The sequence below is a fragment of the Phyllobates terribilis genome, unplaced genomic scaffold (assembly GCF_046119375.1).
Source record: "Phyllobates terribilis strain yellow unplaced genomic scaffold, ASM4611937v1 Scaffold_9__5_contigs__length_417890890, whole genome shotgun sequence".
NCBI classification, from domain to species: Eukaryota; Metazoa; Chordata; class Amphibia; order Anura; family Dendrobatidae; genus Phyllobates; species Phyllobates terribilis.
Window position 1 is genome coordinate 115,141,567 of NW_027362769.1, and position 22,267 is coordinate 115,163,833.

Here is a 22,267-nt window from a genome sequence, read left to right on the forward strand (position 1 = left end):
ACTCAACCATCTGTGTTACCCCAAGCCATAGTGTATGTAATTTCTTACAGTTAAAAGGGGGGGGAGCGACCCAACCCACCTGGAATTGACGATGCCAACGTCACGTAAGACACAGCAAGGGGACTCCAAAAAGAGTCTCCATTTTTTCCCAAAATTGTGGCACAGACACCACTTAACCCTAGAACGCATACCTGGGGCCTCGCAGGCCCGCCCTGTTAATTGTTTTCTATTTTCAGAAAGATTACTTTAGTTAGAATTTTGAAACTCTAGGTATTCCTCAGGTATATAGTTGTTTGTCATTTGAGTTTGAGTTATTCCATGTTATTTGCACACGGGCCTAAAAGGCCCCAGGTATATGAAAGTGTAGATATTTATGGTCATGCGTTCTAGGGTTAAGTGGCATCAATTGCCCCACAGTTGCTTAAAACGGTTGGTGAGGTGATTTTACCAAATCCTCAAGGTTTTAGTCTCCCAAGGATAACACAGGGGTAGAAAAGTCCTTGCGAATACATGATTTGTTCATCTTTATGAACGTGAGTCTGTCTACATTCTCAGTGGACAGACGCGTGCGCTTATCTGTCAGCACACCACCAGCAGCGCTGAACACACGTTCAGAGAGAACACTGGCTGCAGGGCATGACAAGATCTCCAAGGCGTGAGTGGCGAGCTCTGGCCATTTTTCCAGATTGGAATACCAAAATGAGCAAGGGTCCAGTGACACAGTCATGGCTTCGATGTTCACTTGGAGATACTCCTGCACCATCCTCTCTAGGCATTGACTATGTGTCAGACTTCTTGTCTCCTGTGGCCTTGCAAAGGATGGTCTAAAAAAGTGGTGAAACAATTCCACAAAATTGCTGTTATCAGCAGATACTGTGTTACTGTTACGGTTTGAGTGATGAAGACTCGACAGTCCCACGGTTGGCAAGTTAGAACTGTGAGATTCACTACGTGCACCACTGGTGTTTTGTGGAAAAGCACATGTAAGATTCTGCAACAGCGTCTGCAGATACTCCTGCATGCGTCAATCCCTTTTTATGGCAGGAATTATTTCGGCAAATTTACTTTTGTACCGGGGATCTAAGAGTGTGGCAACCCAGTAGTCGGGATTACTTCGAATTCTGACAATCTGAGGGTCATGTTGCAGGTAGTGCAGCAAGAAGGCACTCATGTGTCTTGCGCATCCAGGAGGACCAAGTCCTTGTTGTGTTGGTAGCGAGGTAAGAATCATGCTTCCTTCCTCTGCCTTCTCCCCCCAACCTCGCACAACAGAAATGTGATCAAGGTCTCCCTCATCTGATGAGTCTTCCATGCCCATCGCCAGTTCGTCCTCCACTTCTTCCTCGGCTCCTGCACCTTCCTCAACAGTTTGGCTGCTACCATGCGCCCTGGTTAATCCCTCTCCCCCACCCTCCCATGCCTGCCGCCTTGGTGCTGCCAACCGTCTGGACCTTGGAGATGTTATCCCTTCCGCATACGACTCCTCCTCTACTTCCTCCACCTCCTCTTGTCCCACCACCTGACTCTGAATTCTGTTTAATGTGTGCTCCAGCATGTAAATCACCGGAATAGTCATGCTGATAATGGCATCGTCGTCAGCACTAAACATCTTCGTCGCCATTTCAAAACTGTGCAGAAGGGTGTGTGGCGCCCCTGAGGGTTCAGTCGCCACAGAGTTACTGCATCTCACCCAGAGGTGTGGTATCTCACCCTCAGGTAAGGAAGGCATATGGATCGGGACCCTAACACCTGCATCCAACACATACCCGCAGTGGGGGTAGGGCGAGATTGCTCCTAAGGGAGAGCACAGTCCCAGGTCCCTAGCTGGTGGGAGGGTCCTATGTAGTGGGTGCTTAGGGGAGCAGCTTAGCGGAGCACATGACAGGGAGAGTATAAATAGGAAGCCATCTTAGAAACAGCAAGCCAGTCAGAGGAGGAAAAGTGACAGGAGCAGAGGCTCGGCATGAGCTCTGCTCCAGAGGCGGTCCTAGCCTGGGAGGCCCAGGACTGAAGGAGAGAAGAGAGGAGTGGGAGCAGGAAGGCTCCAGGAACCGAAGGGACCATAGGGCTATGGGCCGTGCAGAAGGCCACCCGTACTCCTGCTGCTACCAGGAGGTAGAGGGGTCAGGCCAGATAAGGGGAACCGGTCCCTCAACTAGCGGAGAAACAGCAAGGCTCAACTAGAAACCGGAGGCTGCAGCATTTCATGTACTGCAGGTAAAAGTCCACACCAGTCTGACTAAGAAGGTAGCCACATAGGACCCAGGGGATGGAACACAAGTCGCCCGCCAAGGCCCGAGGATACCGGATAGAAGTGTCACTGGGTGTGAGGTGCAGGGAGAAGGCCAGAGAAAGGACACACAGAAGGGGGTCCTGCTAAGTACTCCGGAGCTATCTGGGGGTGGACTGAGCCCCTCACTGAGTACGCACAGCACGACGGGTGAGATTGCTCTGGTACCTGTAATCTGGACTGCAACAACTGTGAGTAAAGATCTTGGGACTGCATCACACGGACTCTGTGTTCATTACTGACTCCCTGCACTACAACCACCATCATCCACCCACACTGCCCTGAAGCTACACTCTTCCTGTGGTGAGTAATAATACCATTGCTACAAAACCACCAGCTTCAGAGGACTGTTCCGCAGCGGCGGCCCCTTTTGCCCCACTCCAGAGGTGGCGTAGTCGGACATTATAAAACCCATATATACAAATTACCCTTGGATTGACCGCCCTGGATCACGGACCGGGTCACCGCCACAGTGACTACAACCCCCAGCGTCTACCGGCCCGGCTCAGGGTAAACCACGGCCCAGGGGGCGCATCAACTTCATAGGTCCCTGATCTGAGACCAATCCTGCAGCGTGATTTGCCCCACCTCTGGATCTCGTTGGCCCAGGCTATACGTCAGAACGTATTGCACCAGGGCTTGTCGGTGCTGCCACAGTTGCTGCAACATGTGCAGAGTTGAATTCCACCGTGTCGGCACATCGCATTTCAGCAGGTGAACTGGCAGGCCCAACGACTTCTGTAGAGATGTAAGTCGTTGAGCTGCGGGATGCGAACGGCGGAAGTGAGCACACAGCGACCGTGCCCTCTGCAGAAGGCCATCTAGTCCGGGATAGTGGGCTAACAATTTATGGACAACAAGGTTCAACACGTGAGCCATACAAGGCACGTGTGTGACATTGTCCCGGCGAAGGGCCGCACCCAGGTTTGCAGCATTGTCGCACACGGCCTTCCCTGGTTGCAGGTCCAGTGGAGACAACCATTCATGAAACTGGGTCTCCAGAGCTGACCACAACTCCTCAGCTGTGTGACTCACATTTCCCAGACATTTCAAAGTAAACACTGATGCCTTGAGCCCTGCTGCCAGCATAGTAAGGAGGTGTGCAGGATTCCTTCTGCGGAGTTAGAAAGCAGGTGGCATTACCAGACAGGCTTTGGGTGCAGGTGGAGGACCGAGAGGAGGTTGAGGAGGCAGAAGCAGTGGAGGAACTTCGAGATAAAGAGGATTGACGCACAACTCGTGGGGACGGTAAGACTTGGACAGCAGCCCCTTGTCCTGCTGTCACCATAGTTACCCAGTGCCCAGTCAGCGACATGTAACGCCCCTGTCCATGCCTACTCGTCCAAGTGTCTGTGGTGAAATGCACACTGTCACACACAGAGTTTCTCAAAGAAGCAGTGGTGTTGTGTGCGACATGCTGGTGGAGCGCAGGCACACCTTTCTTTGAGAAGTAGTGCCGACTGGGCATCTGGTACTGGGGCACTGCGACGGACATAAGGTCTCGAAAAACCACTGTGTCCTCCAGGCGGAAAGGCAGCATTTCTGTAGCCAAGAGCTTGCAGATGGTGAAATTCAACCTCTTAGCTTTGTCATGGCTAGGAGGAAGTGGTCTTTTACTTTTCCACATCTGAGGGACCGAGGGCTGGCTGTTGTGCTTAGACGGGGTTGAGTAGGGTGTCCCCGGTAAACTGCCGGTCTGTGAGGAAGATGCAGGCGGACATGGTTGCCTTGATCCAAAGGTGGTGCTCTCGATGTCAGAGAGCGCTCAACACCAGCAGGTGTTTCCACTTCCCAATGAACTGACGACCTGCCAATCACACTGGCTGTTGCAGGTAAAGAGGTGGCAGGTCTGCGTCCAAAAACATGTGTGACTGCTGTCCCCCCAGTCACAGAGGATGAAGAGGCCGCGGATGCACAAGATGGGGCAGACGGTGGTTGGCCCAGCCTTCTAGGCCGCATTGTAGCACAGTGAGCTTCCCACTGCAACTTATGCTTCATATCCATGTGACGGTACATGCATGAAGTACTCAAACTATGGATTTTTTGGCCTCTACTTAGCTTTTGGTGACAAATATTACAGATAACACGAGTTGGGTCATCCTTATCATTCTGAATAAATGCCCAGGCTATGCAAGGCTTAGAGCCCATGCGACCTGAAGAGCCACTACGACTTGTGGTCTGAGGCAGAGTTGTGGTTGAGGATGCAGTTGTTGACGTGCTTCCAGTACTCCGTCTCTGTCCAGGAAGGCGCAACCTAACCTCGTCGTCAATAGCATCTGTGACGCCCCGCTGTGCTTTGTATCACAGATCCTAGAAGAGTGTATTGATGGAATCCTCCACAAGAGGCCCCCAGAAACATTCACACATCTCCACCTTCCACCTCAGACCAGCAGAGGAAGCCCATTAGGGATATAAATAGGGAAGGTGGAGCTAGGCAGTTCAGTTCCTCTGAAGAGTTCCTGCAGTAGAGAAGCCTAAGAGAGGTCAGTCTGCAGTGGAGCTCAGTCTAGTCTAGAGAACTCAGTTAATAGTTCAGCAGTGGAGCACGAGGCTCCTGCTAGCTAGATTCAGTAAGGCATAACCGGAATCCCTGGAGAACTACAAGTCCCAGGATCGCTAAGGTGCTGATACGTAACAGAGCCAGGAGACGCTTAGGCCCCGCATAGTGGGAGCGTGAACTCCAAGAGAAGGCCCTACCACAAGGTCAGCCAGCGCAGGACAGAGACAAAGTTAGGCCTAGCTCCAGGCAGGTCAGAAACTTACTACGCAGAGGCAAGACACAGGAGGCCCTACACCCGCTCATTGGGGAGGATCCTGATATTCACCCTTCACCCTACAGTGCTCCGGGATGTGCCTGAATTTCCTCCAGTAAAAGGTACTGAAGTGACTACCGTGTCCGTTCCCGTTCTTGCTCTGACCCAGCTGGGTCTCGCCTGTCCTGCATTCCCCCTGCATACACTGCCCTGAGACCTAGCTCCACCTGTGGGGAGCTATACCATCGAGCTGCCTTATCACGGGTCTCAGTGGACTGCTGCAGCGCTGGTGCTTCTCACCAGATACCACAGGTGGCGTCACGAACTCTTATAAAATTAACAATTATCCACTCTTTTAAAGAGTGACCCCAGGGTACGGGCCAGGGAGCCGATCACCACGACATCCCCAAGGCCAGGCAAAGGCCCGGGTACCGAGTCATCCCCATCCCCTGGGCTAGTCACATCCTCCTCCACCTCCTCCGTTGACCTCATCGACTGGCTGACTGTGGGTTGACAGTAAGTGGGATCTCCAACCTCGTCATCATCACCCTGTGTGTTATCACACCCGTCGTCCTCAAAGCCAACCTCTTCCTGCCCTGACCGAAAAGTCAAGTTGTCGCTCCAATCAGGTATTTGAGTCTCATCATCATCTTCATCATTGTCTCCACCAACAGGAGTGACAGTTTGGGAACGAGGGTCTACATTATGCTCAGAACCTTCTTCATCTGGTCCTAGATCCGACTTATAAAGATTCTGGTCATCAGTGCAGATCATTTCCTCGTCTGGATTAACAGAAGCTCTGGAGCAGACCTCCGTTTCCCAGGCTATAGTATGAGTAAACAGCTCTGCAGACTCAACCATCTGTGTTACCCCATACTCAGACGGGCAGCTGGAAACTTGGGAGCTGTGAGGAAGCAAGTGCGATTGGGGTGACACCTCTGAGGACTGGAGTATTTGTGATGTTGAAATTGAGGTGGAGGAGAGCCCACTTGAAGGAGCACTTGATATCCGCTGAAGCACCTGCTGTTTTTGTGCCTCATCTGGAATTTGTAGCGATGGGCGTGTCCGTAAGAAAGGGATCGTATCACATTGTCCACGAAAAGAAGTCGACATCTTAGTTTGGCTGGAAGATGGTCTTTCTTCTGCAGATGTTACCCCCCCCCCCCACCGCGGGGGGGCTCGACCCACCAGCGGACAGGCACCAGTATTGGGAGAGGGGGACTGGCCGTCAGGGTCCACCGCGGCTCTGGCACAAACCCGGCGACACGGAGGTGGCACGGGCAGGAACGAACTGGCCATGTCGGCTTCTCACTTTTTGGATTTTAGAAGGGCATGACATGCCTATATCTGTGTCTCCCCCTCCTTTTACTCCTCCACCTCTTTTCTTTTCGCATGACTATATGTACTTGTCACTTTTCCATGTGTTAGTTATGTCTTCTGAGCAGTTTGTCAGCTTTTGGACACCTTTGAAGGTGTTTTCTATGTGTTTCTATGTGTTTTTGTTTGCCTGCCATTGGTTTTAACGGTGTTCGAAGGTGTTCGACGAACAGTTCGACGAACAGTTCGGCGAACACACGGGTGTTCGACGAACCAAACCGAACTCGAACACTACGGGGGTGGCTCAACACTAGTTGCCAAGTTTGTCTACTGATCTGATCCCAACCAAAACACCTATGGGGAATTCTGAGGAGACAAGTTGAGCATTCCTCCACCCACCTTAAAAACAGCATTTTGTTCACCATTTCAGCTCATTTAGAATTTTTAGAATTGTTTTCTTATTTTTCATTTTTAGTGAATGGTGCCAAGCAAAAATACAACTCGTACTGCAACAAAAACAATCCATCATACACTTGGTCGACAGGTAAAAAAAGTTATGGCTTTTATAAGAAAGGGAAGAAAGAAAATCAAAAACTAAAATTGGCCTGGATTAGGAAAGTGTTAAAGGGGATGTCAGCATAGATCCCTTACCCCACTGCTCCATTAACCATTCATCAGTTGTCTATATGAATCGTAGTCACTCATGCTCAGTAATGATTTGTTCACAGAGAGAGCTCTGAGCCCCCATCCTAAACCCTGTTTTTGGATCAGTGGACGTCTCGGCAGCCGAACTCCCAGAAATCATTAATTTATCATCTATCCTGTGATTATATGTTGATTATGGACAACCACTATAAAGTGTAACTGTAACGTGGTGCAAGGTGGTAGCCATGGACGAGGTACTTGTCTTCCATGCCTCGCCATGAAAATGTGGGTCCTAGCTAGGTGTGTGTGCTCTTGTTATCTGGGCGATACACCTCTACAGACCTCATGCTGCCGTTGTATTTGGCAGGCCAGGACCAGATGTTGCGGAGATGAGTGATGGAGTCCAAAAATAAACTTATTTTTATTGAACAGTAACTTGCTAAGAACTATGTAAATGAGATAATAGGAACAATGTTTCACTTGCATTAAGCAGGCATGGGCACTTCTCGGTTGCATTTATTGACACTTCTCTTTCCTTGCACTTCACAATCCTGTATCTCACGACAGTTCAAAATACTTATGAGAATCTCCGTCTTCCCCTTTGAGGGGTCTAGTTGTAAAGCTATGGCCCCTCACAGCTACTCTCAGTTCATAACTGACTAATGAAGACCCAACTGCTCGATCTAAGTTGGTACAATTCCTCAATATTATCTTGAAAGTCCTCAGCTCTATGTAGGAGAATTCATGTCCCAATATGGTGCTCATAGCTTCCTTTCAATGTAGACACTTGTTCACTAGCGTCTTTCTAATACAGTTCCCTCAGCTTTCAGTCCCCTTTAAATGGGCCTTCTGCTCCCCTTTGGGCAAAGTTCCATACAGTTTAAATGGTCTTGTCGTCCCGGGTTTCAATCTGTCAAATATCTCTTCACATTTCTTTAGTCCTTAGGACGTATTATCTGATATCCTCATTCTTTGCACACAACACCCTTTAACATGCAAGTCTGCAAGCTATTAGACCTTAGGTCTTTCACTACTGGTTGCTAGGCCCTATCTGATTCACTACAAGGAACTTGTCTCCTGTATCCACATGTAGCACCTCCCATTCTGGGCTAGTCCCAACTATTAACTCTATCTATACCCAACTATGTGTATGCAAATTACTAAACAGACAAAATCACATTTAAAACTGTGCAGTGCATTATATATCGACTTTGTATATTCAAGGGAGGTGTGGGCAGCACCTCCACTTTCTTACGTAGCAGAGCTCTCATGCACTTCGCCATGGCAGAGGTGAGTCAATGAGTGGGATGCCAGCCACACAAGTACAGTATGTGCAGCCGTTAGCATCCTATTATGTGAACTCCTGGGGCAGCGCTGCCCTATATTATAAAGCTAGAATTCCCTTGCTCAGTTGACCAGACCATACACATGCATGCAATCAGCTTTCAAGACTGATCACCTATTTTCTAAAAAGGGGGAGGATTTGACATCTGTATCAGTGACTGCCCTTCCTGTTCCAGCTTCTGTTGCCGGGCAGTACCGACAACTCTAGTTTTGTGTCATTTGGGACTTTGCCAGTTATAACTTGACCAGCTTCAGTGAACTTCCATGTATCCTGATCATATTCCCAGTGGACATACCTGATTTTGACATTGGCTCATTTTATGGTTACTCTATGGCCTTACGATTTTGTCCCTGAACAGACCTCCTTGTTCTGATCTGACTACTGGACCAATCTTTCTGCCAGCCTGCACCACCGGCCAGCAGCTGACTCTGTGGCCAGAACCCATTGGCCCCTGTGTAGGTCAAAATCCCTTTATAGGGGGTTAAAGGGTGGAAACCAGAGCAACCCCTGGGATCTGGTAAACAGAATAGCTTGTGCCAAGTCTGTCCATAGCAGCCATTTTACCGCTGCCAGGCGACCAGTGATAAACCCACATTACAGAGGAGATGTTTGGCGACCATTGGCCAAGGTTTACAGACATCAGATTGTCAGAGATTCTCTTTAGGCTATGTGCCCACGATCAGGCTATAGCAGCGCTAATGTCTCCGCAACAGAAAATGACATGCTGCGGCTCGTAAAGCTGCGCTGCCAGTGAGTTTACGCAGCGTCAAATAGAAGCACAGTGGGCATGAGATTTCTATAAATCCATCCACTGTGCTTGTACTGTACAACACAGCGCAGGTGAGCTGCGTCCAAAATGCTGCTATTACGGATTTTGTGGGCACGCAGCCATAGAATTGGTACTTAGGACTACGTGGGAATTTAGCAGCAGAACTTTCATCTGAATTTACAGCATCTTATAAACTCAGAAACACCAGGGATTGAACATATACAGTACTTTACCGGTACTTGTGCGGGGTCCAAGGATACTAAAGTGATGTCTTCCTCTGTCCATGTGTGTACTGTCCGCATTATGCAGGTTCAAGACCTCAAAATCCTTAAAATGAAACAGGAACATTTAGATTTATTATTTGTACAGAATTCTTGACTTTTAAACAAGGAGAAACAATAAATAACAGGAACTTTTCTTTCTTTAAGTCTGTCATACAGGCAATGCTCCACATTGTTTTTAAATTGAGCCTGTCAGCAGAAAAGTACTTTTCAAACCAAGCACAGGCACAGGCAAACCAAGCACCCTCACTATGAGCAAACAGACCATTACACCTTCCCACCTGCTTTTTTCATATCTCTGCTCTCCTCTAGCTTCCCTTGCTTCCTCCTCCAGACCCAGCGATCATTCGATTGCTGGGTGCCATGAGGGAGCAGGAGCTGCAAACACAGATAAACTCTGCAGTTGAGGCAGGAGACTGGATTTGCCCTGTAACTGGGCTTAATGTCAGCCCTAGTTACAGAGGAAATCAAGAATAAAAATATATTTAAATACTAAGGTTGTTTAACCCCTTCACGACATATGACATACATGTATGTCATATGTCGTGTCCTTGTCTTTGATGCAAGCTCGATTTAATCAACCATCATGTGCCTCTGACAGCCATTAACCTGTTAAATGCCGCTGTCAATCTCTAACAGCGGCATTTAACGCAAGCTGGAAGTGGGGGGCGTCATTCCATGCGCCCATCAGCCCGCTTGTGACGTGATCGCAGGTCAACAATGGGTTGCCTTGACAGCTGAATTTCTACTGAAGATCTTCGGGCTTTTCATGCCGATTTTCTTGTGAAAGCCAGCCTGTAACTGGCATTCATTGGAGATCGTGATTTTAGCTGATGCACTGCTATGTGTAGCACAAGCGATCAGACGATAGCAGCTTCAAGTCCCCAAAAGGGACTATTAAAAACAGTAAAAAGTTAAAAAAAAAGAAAAAAGATTTTAAAAATATGTAATAAAGAAAAAAAAGCACAAAAGTTCAAATTATCCCCCTTTTGCGCTATTAAAAATAAAACAATTAAAAAAAAACAAACATTTATTTTGTATCACTGTGTTCATAAAAGTCTGATGTATCAAAATATAAAATATATTTATCTGATTGATAAACGGCGTAATGAAAAAAAAATAGAAATGGCAGAATTACGTTTTTTGGACGCTGCAACATACAATAAAATGCAATCAAAACATTGTACCTACCCAAAAATGATATCAGTAAAAACGTCAGCTCAGAGCTAAAAAAATAAACAATCACTCAGCACGATATCCCAAAAATTGAAAGCGTTATGGGTCTCGGAAAATGGTAACAAAAGCAAATTATTTTTTACTTTACAAATTTCAGAATTTTTTGTAACCACTTAAATAAAAAAAAAAGCTATACATGTTTGGTATCTGCGTAAATGTACTGACCTGGAGAATCATATTGCCAGGTCAGTTTTACCGTATATTGAACATGGTAAATTAACCCCTCCCCACCCCCCCCAAAAAAAAAAAAAAGGTTAAATTGCACATTTTTTGCTATTGAAAATTTTACCACTTTCCAGTGCATCACATGATAAAATAAACGACGTCATTCATAAGTACAACTCATCTGGCAAAAAAACAAGCCCTCATATGGCTATGTGGACTGAAAAATAAAAAAGTTATGGCTCTTGGAAGAAAGGGAGGAAAATATGAAAATGAAAAATGGATAATTGCTCGAGGGTGAAGGTGTTAATAGGGGGCACCAAGCATTTGTTCTATAAAAAATAAAGAAAGAACAAGAAAAAAAAGAATAAAAAAAAAGAAGGCACCGCCAATCTATACTTTTGTTTCTATACCCATCCCCAACAAAAAAAACTCCAAAACATACTTCTGATGTAAAAATGAATTCTTAATGAAAGAGTAAAACAATTTAAAACGTATTTTAGTGGCCTTTTGTGGTCTTAAAAAATAATTTGAAAAAAAAAAAGTGAAAACCGCTGTGATGACACAGAATTTAATCTTAATTATCCAGACGTCTATTTTCAGTAGGTCAGGAGACTTTGTCATATTGTCTGAATGTTGACACTTGATATTTATTGCAACTTATTGTGTGTTAATTTTGTAAGATAAAGAAACATGGTCTTGATGACCTGAACCACAGATGTAAATATAAAAAGGGATTTCTATCTTGCTTCAAGGAGAATCAGAGAGACTCTTCAGAACAGCAGCTAGGACACATGGCTCCATCAAGAGGGATACAGATTTGACTTTACAGGATGTCAGCTTAGGGGACCCTGGCCCAAGCTGAAGGGATACAGATCTGCTCCATTGACCATCACTGACCCTATGGAGACATTTGGGGAAGCCAGGATTGTGACCCTCCGGTCACCTGGTCCCATGGATATGTTCTGAGAAGTCAGGTCAGGACTCTCCGGTCACCTCGTCCCATGGATATGTTCGGAGAAACCATGTTTGGACCATCCGGTCACCTGGAACCCATAGATACACTCGGAGAAAGGCAGGTTGAGACCATCCGATCACCTGGATCCATGGATATGTTTGGAGAAGACAGGGTGGGACCCTCGGGTCTCCTGGCCTTGTACCTCAATGGACTGTCAGGTTCCTAAGCTTGCCGCTACCTCCTCTCTGTGGGTGTCCACCCAAAACAGGGAGCCTCTGGTTGAGGTAGTTGGCCCTGGAAGCCCCAAAGTTGCAGCTGCTCTATTCCTGGCGGGCCAGAGGAAGGGTGAGACTGTGTAATGTGTACAATCTTGGGTGTTTGCTGGGACTCTTCTATATGTTTATTGCCCGTTTTGAGGTTAAATAAAGTATTACCACACTGTTTTACCCTCACCTTGTGTTGTTGAGTAGTATTATGCCTATGGAAGACCCCATGTCTTCACAACCGCCATGCCCAGCTGTGCTTGGTATCACAAATCCTAGAAGGGTGTATTGAAGGATTCCTCCACAAGAGGCCCCCATATCCATTCACACATCTCCACCTTCCACCTCAGACCACCAGAGGGAGCCCGTTAGGGAGATATAAAAGGGAAGGTGGAGCCAGGCAGCTGTTAGTCTAAGTTGGAGTCAGAGTCTAGTTCAGTCTGGTTTAGCAGTGAGTCCAGTACAGCCTGAGAGGAGTTACCTCAGAGGACAAAAGCCTGTTCCAGATCCTGCAGTGGAGCTTATCCAGATCAAGACTCGGTGTAGCTCAGTGAGGTGAGCTTTAGGTGTGCCGGCGCCATAAGATCGGTGAAGAGCGGCACGCTAACATTAGTGTGAGTAGCCTATTGAGGGTCCGAGTAGGCTGAAGGCGAAGAGTAGAGAGTTAGTTCATAAGGGGGCAGAGGAGCTTAACTAGCTCACCCCGAAGAAAAAGTAGTTACCGGACACCGGGTCCGAAGCTTGCCGGGATCTCCACGACCCAGTAGGATAAACCGGAATCCCTGGAGAACTACAGGTCCCAGGATCGCTAAAGTGCTGATACGTACCAGAGCCAGGAGACACATAGGCCCCGTAGTTCGGGAGCGTGCACTCCAAGAGAAGGCCCTACCACAAGGTCAGCCAGCGCAGGACAGAGATAAAGTTAGGCCTAGCTCCAGGCAGGTCAGAAACTTATTACGCAGCAGCAAGAACCAGGAGGCCCAAAACCTGCTCATTGGGGAGGATCCGGACAAACACCCTTCACCCTACGGTGCTCCGGGATGTGCCTGAATTTCCATCAGTAAAAGGTACTGAAGTGACTATTGTGTCCGTCCCTGTTCTTGCTCTGACCCGGCAGGGTCTCTTCGTCCTGCTTCCCCCGTTCATACACTGCCCTGAGGCCCAGCTCTACCTGTGGGGAGCCATACCATCTAGCTGCCTTATCACCGGCCTCAGTGGACTGCGCAGCGCTGGTGATCCTCACCAGAAGCCACAGGTGGCGTCACAAACTCTTTTATAAACTTAACATCTATCAACGCCTTTTTAAAGAGAGACCCCAGAGTACGGGCCCGGGAGCCGACCACCGCGACCTCCTTAAGGCTAAAGGCCCGGGTAACCGAGTCATCCCCATCCCCTGGGCTAGTCACATTTAATTTTGTTATTTACATTTTCCCCTGTTATTGGCAAACATTAAGCTTTATATATTATGAAAAAAGCTACATTTATTTGAATGATCAAGCGAGGAAAAACTTTATAGATTGTAAAACCACATGTATGAAAAAAAAAGTGACTGGTCATGAATGGTAAACTGGCCCAATCTTGAACTGGATAAAAATAATCCATGGCCATAGCTCATACTGCTCAAAATGTTAAACTGAAAATGACCAAGTGTCATAAATTTATGGAGCTTGGTTCTGAGCTTTAATCCTGAAACATTTTTACATTTACAGAGCAGAGCCTTATTCCAGGGAGGTCTAACTTGCTCAGTTGCTTCCTGTAGTTTCAATACAATCAGTGTTTTATCAGTAGGACATTATGACTACAGGACTAGGTGTCCTGTGCAAGATAGTCCAGCTAATCTGCGTAACTCCGCCTCCACCACTGATTGGCAGCTTGGTGAATCAAGATGACTGGTGTGAACAACGCCACTTTTGATGAATCGGGGCATATGTGTATGGTACTAGATATTTAGATTTGTTCATCATATCATGGAATATTTCCAAAAACGCATGCCAATACAAGAAAACGAGTTCAGGACGTGACTTTATGCACTTAAATTTCCATGGTACATTGTAAATTTCTGTTTTCTCTGTCTAAACTGACTACTTAGAGTACGTTAAGTAGTTATCACATTGTGATTGGGACTTTCTTCTTTTTTATCGGCCAAGGTACAACATAACAGAATTCATCAGAGTTCTGATCCTCCATAAGTGTATGATCATGTTTGTTTGATAAAAAGAATATTTGGAAATATTAATGCCTACGGTTTCTTAAAACCAGCATATCCCGATTTTACTACAGGTGTGCAGCTTCCTTTTTGAGCCCAGTTAGACTTGGGGCTCGCTCACACCCATATAACTTGGACGAGTGCAATCCGATGAAAAAAGAGATTGCCCTCGGACCAATGTTATTGAATGGGGCAGCGCTGATTTGCCTATTTTTTCTCAGCTGTATTCTGCATGAGAAAAAAATAGCAGCATGCTGAGATTTCACTCCGAAATAGGTATAGTACGAAAAAAAAAAAATTGGATACATACCGACCATCAGTATAGTGTCCAATAATTACGGACACATTACAATTCTGTAACATAGGAAACTGGAAATGGTCCTGCAAAAGATTAATAGCTGCTGAGTAGAGATGAGCGAACCCAAATCTTGACAATATGCCCACTCAAATCCCCTGTGTGAATTAAGATATTTTGCATATTCCTACTTCTCCATTGAGTTGTATTTTACCATGCACACCACTGCTTCGCTTACATAGGAAACTTTGATAACTAAATTCTTGAGAATGGTGGGTAATAAGTGGTCAGAACCCCCAGTGATCAAACATTCATCACTTATCCTGTGTATAGGTGATAAATCTACTTAAAGGGGTTTCCCCATGAACAAAGATAATTTTAATCAACATTTTAATCAATAGATCTTTGAATAATCATAAGGTCTATAATTGGATGTGTTTCAAATAAATGTTCCTGTGCTGAGATAATCTTATAAATGTTCCCCTGCTGTGTACTGTGTAATGTCTGTGTCTGACCGTACAGGAACATGGTCTGATCATACCACATCTCCTGGGCAGGAAGAGAGGCAAAAGAGTATACAGACAGGACAGCAGGGGATCAAAACATTGCTTAACCCCTTCGCAATCCTGGGATTTTCCGTTTTTGCATTTTCGTTTTTTGCTCCCCTTGTTCCCAGAGCCATAGCGTTTTTATTTTTTGGTCAATATGGCCGTGTGAAGGCTTATTTTTTGCAGGACGAGTTGTACTTTTTTAACGCCATTACTAGTTTTACCATATCGTGTACGGGAAAACGGGAAAAAAATTCCAAGTTCTGTGAAATTGCAAAAAAAGTGCAATACCACAGATGCTTTTAAAAAATTTTTTTTAGCATGTTCACTGAATGCTAAAACTGACCTGACATTATTATTCTCCAGGTTATTACGAGTTCGTAGATACCAAACATGTATAGGTTCTTTTTTATTTAAGTGGTGAAAAAAAATTCCAAAATTTGGTAAAAAAAAAAAAAAAGGCGCAATATTCCAAGACCAGTAGCGTCTCCATTTTTCGGGATCTGGGGCCAGCCGTAGGCTTATTTTTTGCGCGCCGAGCTGCCGTTTTTATTGATACTATTTTGGGGTAGATCTGAGGTTTTGATCGCCCGTTATTGCATTTAATTGCAATGTTGCGGCAACCAAAAAACGTAATTCTGGCGTTTAGAATTTTTTTCTCGTTACGCCGTTTACCGATCGGATTAATTATTTTTTTATATTAATAGATCGGGCAATTCTGAACGCGGCGATACCAAATATGTGTATGTGGTTTTTTTTTATTATAATTTATTTTTGAATGGGGTGAAAGGGGGTGATTTAAACTTTTATATTTTTTTTATATTTTTAAAAACATTTTTTTTCACTTTTTGCTTGCTTCTATAGTCTCCATAGGAGACTAGAAGCAGCACTTGTCTGATCGCCTCTGCTACATACAGGTGATCAGCAGATCACCTGTATGTAGCAGAAATGGTCCTGTACTAAGAGCGCCGATCACTAGGTGGCGCTCATAGCGACCAGCTCATGAAAACCACTGGAGTCTGCTGCAGACCCAGGGTTGTCATGCCCACCCATCGGTGACCCACGATCACGTGACGGGGTCACCGATGGGCGGAGTAAGTGACGCGCTTCCGGCGCGGCGATGTTAAATGCCGCTGTCAGAGATTGACAGCGGCATTTAACATGTTAACAGCCGCGGGTGGATCGCGATTCCACCCGCGGTTGTTGCGGGCACATGTCAGCTGTAATAATCAGCTGACATGTGCCCGGTTCAGTGCGGGCTCAGCGCCGGAGCCCTCACTGAACCGTGGGGTTACAGCTTGTGCGTAAAATTATGGCACAGGCTGTAAAGTGGTTAAAATCAGGCAATGAAAGATTTTGCCTCACAAAAAGAATCAGCTGTGATCCCGTGCTATCCTGTCTGTATACTCTTTTGCCTCTATTCCTGCCCAGGAGATGTGGTATGATCAGACCATGTTCCTGCACGGTCACACACAGCCATTACACAGTACACAGCAGGGGCACATTTATAAGATTATCTCAGCACAGGAACATTTTTTTAAACACATTCAATTGTGGAAGTTGTTATTATACCAAGATCTATTAATTAAAATGCAGAGAAAGAAACAGAGGCGCTCCTATGTGTGAATCAGCCCAGACTGGCTTACTCGAGCACAATACTGAAAAAAGCTCACCTGGTCTCGTGCAATCTCAGGCCCAACTCTGATGTTAGCAGACCGCAGCCCTCGTCATCAGCCCCCAGCTGAGGGTGAAGATACAGATCCAAAATAAAAAATGTTAAAAAATGACGATCCAATGGCGCTGTCACTCCAATTATTGAAAAACAATGTGTTTCTAGAGCAAACGGCTCTCTTCGTCAGGTACAAATAAAAAAAAACAAAAAACTGTGGAGCTATAGAGCAGTGGTGATAGGGTTAAATGATTCAAGAATTTGAGTACCCACACCTGGTTAAGGGGTTTTATAAGAATGTTGGTTATTTTGAATATTTTTATTTGTACCTGATGAAGAGAGCAGTTCTTTCTAGAAATGCATTGTTTTAATAAAAACATTGTTTTTTTAATAATTCATCGGATTGACAGCGCCATTGGAAAGTCATTTTTTAATATTTTTTTTATTTTGGATCTATTCATTTAAATGACATTTGTTTGTGGGAAAACCCCTTTAAGCTGACTATTATACAAGTAAGCCCATGCTGATAGCACTCTCCCGACAAAATAGTCTCCCTGCGATCAAAAAAAGAAACGATGTAGAGAACTAAAGAGCAAACAAGAGAAAAACTCAGAGCTTGGAGTAAGAAATCCGCAGTGGTGGCATCTTGGAGACTTGTTAACTTCACTTATGTCCCCAAGAACAACCCAGTAGATGCAGAAAACAGCAAGTGGCTGATATTACGGAGTCTTTTTGAGAACATGGTCCTTTAAAACCATTTTTATAGTCTGAGAATCTGAGTGCACATTATGCGCTGTCCTCTCCCCCCTCGTGTTTCATTTGTATCAGCAAAAAGCTATAGGAAGGTATTAATCTGCTTAACATTTCTAAGTACATCATCCAGCGGATTTTGATATTTTTTTTTTTTATCTTACATATGCTCTACAGAGTTACTGGCAAAAAAACTGTACATTTTCTTCATTTCATCCTTTCAACATCAAATGGTAAGCAGCAAAAATTGGATCAAACTTCAAAGCTTGTACTGTGCTCCAAGTCACAGAAAGACTCCTCCATTTCACATATTGAATTCGAGCAGGATATCAAAGTGCTACCAAAGAACCTGAGGTCTTTACTAAAATAGAGGCTGTAACATCTGTAGCTAAGCGGAGTGCACAGACACACCACCTCGGGGAGCAGCTCGCGTTTTATTCTCCGCAGCAAATTTTCAGCCTTTTGATACTCTCTTTTCACTGTACCTCCCTGTCTTTCTACAGAACTCAAGTTCTTAGCAAGCGGGGCTTTTGTCTCAGAGACTTCAAAACATAAGTAACGGTTTCATGTTCACATGGTTCAGCCAAATAGCCGTGAACACAACTATGAACAGTAGACAGAGGAATGCGGAGTAACAATGCGGTGTTCAGAGCCTCCACGTAAGACTACCTTCTCCAACTCCGGGTCCAGGCTGTTTGACTCTGTGAAATGAGTAGTATCACAATTCTCTTGCCTGGGAGAAGAGAAATGAGATTAAGTGATTTATGAGTGAGGGAATACAATTACTCAATACATTCACTTCAAGAAATAAAACATTTTTGGGAACCAAACATACTGAATCATAAATATTCATATTTTTAATATTATACACCTGATGAAGGCCTATGGAGCTGAAACACGTTGTGTTATATTTTTATTATATTTATTATTTTTTTATATGTGATTTAGCAGTCCTACCTTTGATTGTAATCACAACCAATAAATTCATATAGTTTTTCCACTGACAATATATGGATATTGATTAAGTTTAAACCACCTTTTTGATGAATGCATTGCCTATAAACTAAGAGGTATTGGAGACCCCTTCATAAACAGGAACACCATCAGAGATTTACTTTCCTATTTTTAATATTAGACAGTTAATGTTTGGTGTATTATACAAATAATCAATATTGATTTTGAAAAGTTATATAAAGTATCCCCTAAGATCATTAATGGTTAAAGAGACATATTGTAGGGGCCTCAATTCAAATTCAGACAGGGCAGGTGAAAGAGCAGGTATGCATATGTGACTTTTTATTTTTTTTGCTGTATTTTCTCCTTTTATATATACATCAACACAACACAATACAACTTTTGGAGATGAAAAAGCTACAACAGTGCTCCCGTAGCAGCGGATGATAAGAAGAAGTTCCTCCATGCTTTATGTTTGGGCAGAGCATGCAGCATATCAGAGCTCTCATACCGGGTCATGGCCATGGGATGACTCCGCCATATGAACCTACCTTCCCAAAAGGCAGAACTTAAGGCATATGGGGTCACATATGGCCCCCAAGACGCCAATTTGGCACCACTGTCTTGTTTTAAATTGTCTTTACAGCCGTCCATAATATGTCTCCTCTGTATATCTCCAAACTAATCTCCCGATATCTTCCAACACGCAACCTCGTCCAACACGCAAGACCTCCTTCTCTCCTTCACACTCATATGTTCTTCATCCAATCTCCTCCAAGTCTCCTCCCGACTATCCCCCATCATTTTGAATTCTGTGCCGAAACACATCCGATTAATTATCTGCCACACTTTGAACTTTTAGACACAACTTGAAAACCCATCTCTTCAAGAAAGCTTACAACCTGCAATGACCCCCTCCCACCTCACTACAACCGCAGCTGCCACAACTCCTGAACCTACTGTCTCCTTCCCCATTATCCTGTAGACTGTAAGCCTGCAAGGGCAGGGCCCTATCCTTTCTGTACAAGTCTGTCATTGTTAGTTTGTTGACCGTAATTTTTATTTGTATTTTGTATGTAACCTCTCCTCATGTACAGCACCATGGAATCAATGGTGCTCTAAAAATAAATAATAATAATAATAATAATAATAATTAATAATATATTTTTGAATAGTTTCTAAACAGACCCTCATCTCTATCTGGGGTAATCTTATTGTTTGACCTGAGATCTACTTTGTCAGAGGTATCTTGTACAGGTGTTGCTTATCTCCTTGTCTTCCATGGACTTAGTGTGAGATAACATGGAGGGGCACATGATGAAGACTCCACCCACCCTGTCATGGTCATTGGCTGGCCAATTTAGAGACAAAATCTGGCAGCCATTGGCAATCACGGATGGGTGCAATTTCAGCCACATGGCCAGCTATACCCTGTGGTCTCACCCCAAGGATAAGTTCACAAGGACGTCTTTTCATTGTGTTGTTTGTGTGTGCACCACATGAATCAGTCTTGGCTTGTGTGTGTCACGGGTGTGTCAGGTGTGACAGACAGTCACTCTGGAGCCGGCTTCAGAAGGTCACTGCGCTTGGCATTGTAGACACCTTCTTGATCCTCTCATCTCTTTAGTATTGTTATATCCTTCTTCCTTTAGGACCAAGCAGCTACCTCCACCTTCTGCTGCTGATTGACACACCCTTGCTTGGTAGTTAAATACTCTCAGTTTCTCCAGAGAGGTGCCAGTGATAGTTCTATGTACCTCTGTGTTGGCTTGGAGCACTAGCAGTTGGCTAGTTTCTTCTCTGGTGCCCTTGGAGGACAGTTGGCATTATCTCCCTGATGTCTGCTCAAGCTAAGTGTATCCCCTTTGTTTGTCTACCTTGTTGTCTTTAGTTTGTAGTGGGACTTGACTAGTGCTCAACCTGTCCCCTCCCTATCTTGGACCAAGCTCTAGGGACATTAAGGGCTTAGGTTCCTGCTCGACAATAGGTGTGGAACCTATATGGAGACTGTAGGGTAGGCATGCCTAGGGGTTTCCATTCCCCTTTTCCCTGGTGTTTGGGCTTCCTTCCCCTCTTTCCTTTGTGCTGCACTTAGTCTTTCTCTCACTTTGTGTGACATTATCACCAGCCATGCATAAAAAAGAAAAAAAAAAAAATTGTGTGTGTGGGGTTTTTTTTGGGTGTGATTTTTTTCTTCTCTCTCTCTTGGTTCATGGATCCCGTTGCAATGCTGGCAGAGCAGCTGCACAAGCTGTCTCTGGAGGTGACTGACCTTCGCTTTGAGGTTCAGCAGCAACGGCAAAGGCTGCAGTCTCCTAATGTTGGGGGTCTCTCCTAATGCAGGCCGGTCCAGCTTGAACCTATAATTGCCCTCCCGGACAGATTTTCAGGAGGTAGGGACAGTTTTTTGTGTTCAAGGAAGCTTGCAAGTTATATTTTAAACTTCGTCCTTACTCCTCTGGAAATGAGGTGCAGCGAGTGGGGATTGTGCTCTCACTGTTGCAAGGAGAACCTCAATCCTGGGCTTTCTCTTTGCCACAGGGTTCAGTTTTTCTCCAGTCAGTGGAGGGGTTTTTCGGGGCTCTGGCCCTCATCTATGATGATCCTGACCGTATCTCCTTGGCAAAGTCCAGGCTGCATCGCCTTCAGCAGGGGAATCGGTCACTGGAGACGTATAGCTCCGAATTCCGCAGGTGGGCAACTGATACAAAGTGGAATGACCCGACTCTGAGAAGTCAATTTTGCCAGGGTCTTACTGGAAGGTAGAAAGATGCTTTGGCAGTGTATGAAAGTCAAGAGTCCTTGGAGGCTGAAATTTCACTGGCAATTCGTGTTGATAGACGCCTTCAGAATAGGTGGGTAAGACCACCTTCTCCGGAGCCCTCTTTTCGGGGTAATGCCCCTTTGCCAGGGGAACGGTCTGGGAGTGAACCAGTACTGGTGAAGGTGGAAGAATCCATGCAGTTAGGGGGTGCCTCTGCATCGTACATTTCCCCTGAGATACGCAAAAAGAAAGGCATGTGGTTTTTTGAGTGGAAAAAAGGGACATTTTATAGGGGCCTGTCCCTCGATTCCTAATCAAAATAAAACTTGATTAACCCTTGGTAGTCTGGAGTTGGATAATCAAGGGGTGTGTTTGTCGTCAACCTGCAGTTCTCAGTTTGTCCTGACAGCAGAGGTGGTGCTAGCGAGCAGGACTGAAAACATTTCTGTGTTTGTAGACAGTGGATCTGGAGTCAGTATGGTTGATGCTGAGTTTGTGAGTACTCATGGGCTTGTTTGCTGTACTTTAGCTAAGTCCATCCTGTTTTTGCCATTGACTCAGCGTCACTTGCACAGAAAGCTCTCACTCAGATTGCACATAATGTAAGATTGAGGGTGGGTCTGTTCATTGCGAGATAATTCCTTGTTATGTCCTGGACAGTCTTCCCACTCCAATTGTACTGGGTCTACCCTGGTTGGTGAAACATAATCGAATAGTGGATTGGCAATCCAGAGAGATCATTGAATGGGGAGATTACTGCTGTCAGAACTGTTTAAACATTTCCCTTTCTGCATTCTCTACAGAGTCCTTACCTGCGTTTTTGTCTGGTTTTGACAACGTTTTTTCAGAGAAGCTTATGAATGCTTATGAATGTCCTATTAACCTGAACCCCGGAGCTAAACTACCGAAGTCCAGAGTGCTTAATCTTTCTTGCCCTGAGAAACAAGCCATGAAGGATTTCATTGCGGAAAGTCTGGAGAAGGGACACATCAGACCCTCATCTTCACCCGTGGGGCAGGCTTCTTCTTCATAAAGAAGAAAGATGGCGGCCTACATTCCTGT

At 45.3% G+C, this 22,267-nt stretch overlaps 1 protein-coding gene across 1 annotated transcript in view; it reads right to left on the bottom strand.

Moving 5' to 3' along the window:
- Positions 1-22,267, bottom strand: part of MYO3B (myosin IIIB) — a 263,260-nt gene that overhangs the window by 66,200 nt on the left and 174,793 nt on the right. Inside the window, exons 22-23 of the mRNA XM_073646976.1 lie at positions 18,157-18,220; positions 9,353-9,446 (exon numbers count right to left, since the gene is read on the bottom strand). Of these exons, the coding sequence (XP_073503077.1) occupies positions 9,353-9,446; positions 18,157-18,220 (158 nt within the window). The remainder of the gene's footprint in view (positions 1-9,352; positions 9,447-18,156; positions 18,221-22,267) is intronic.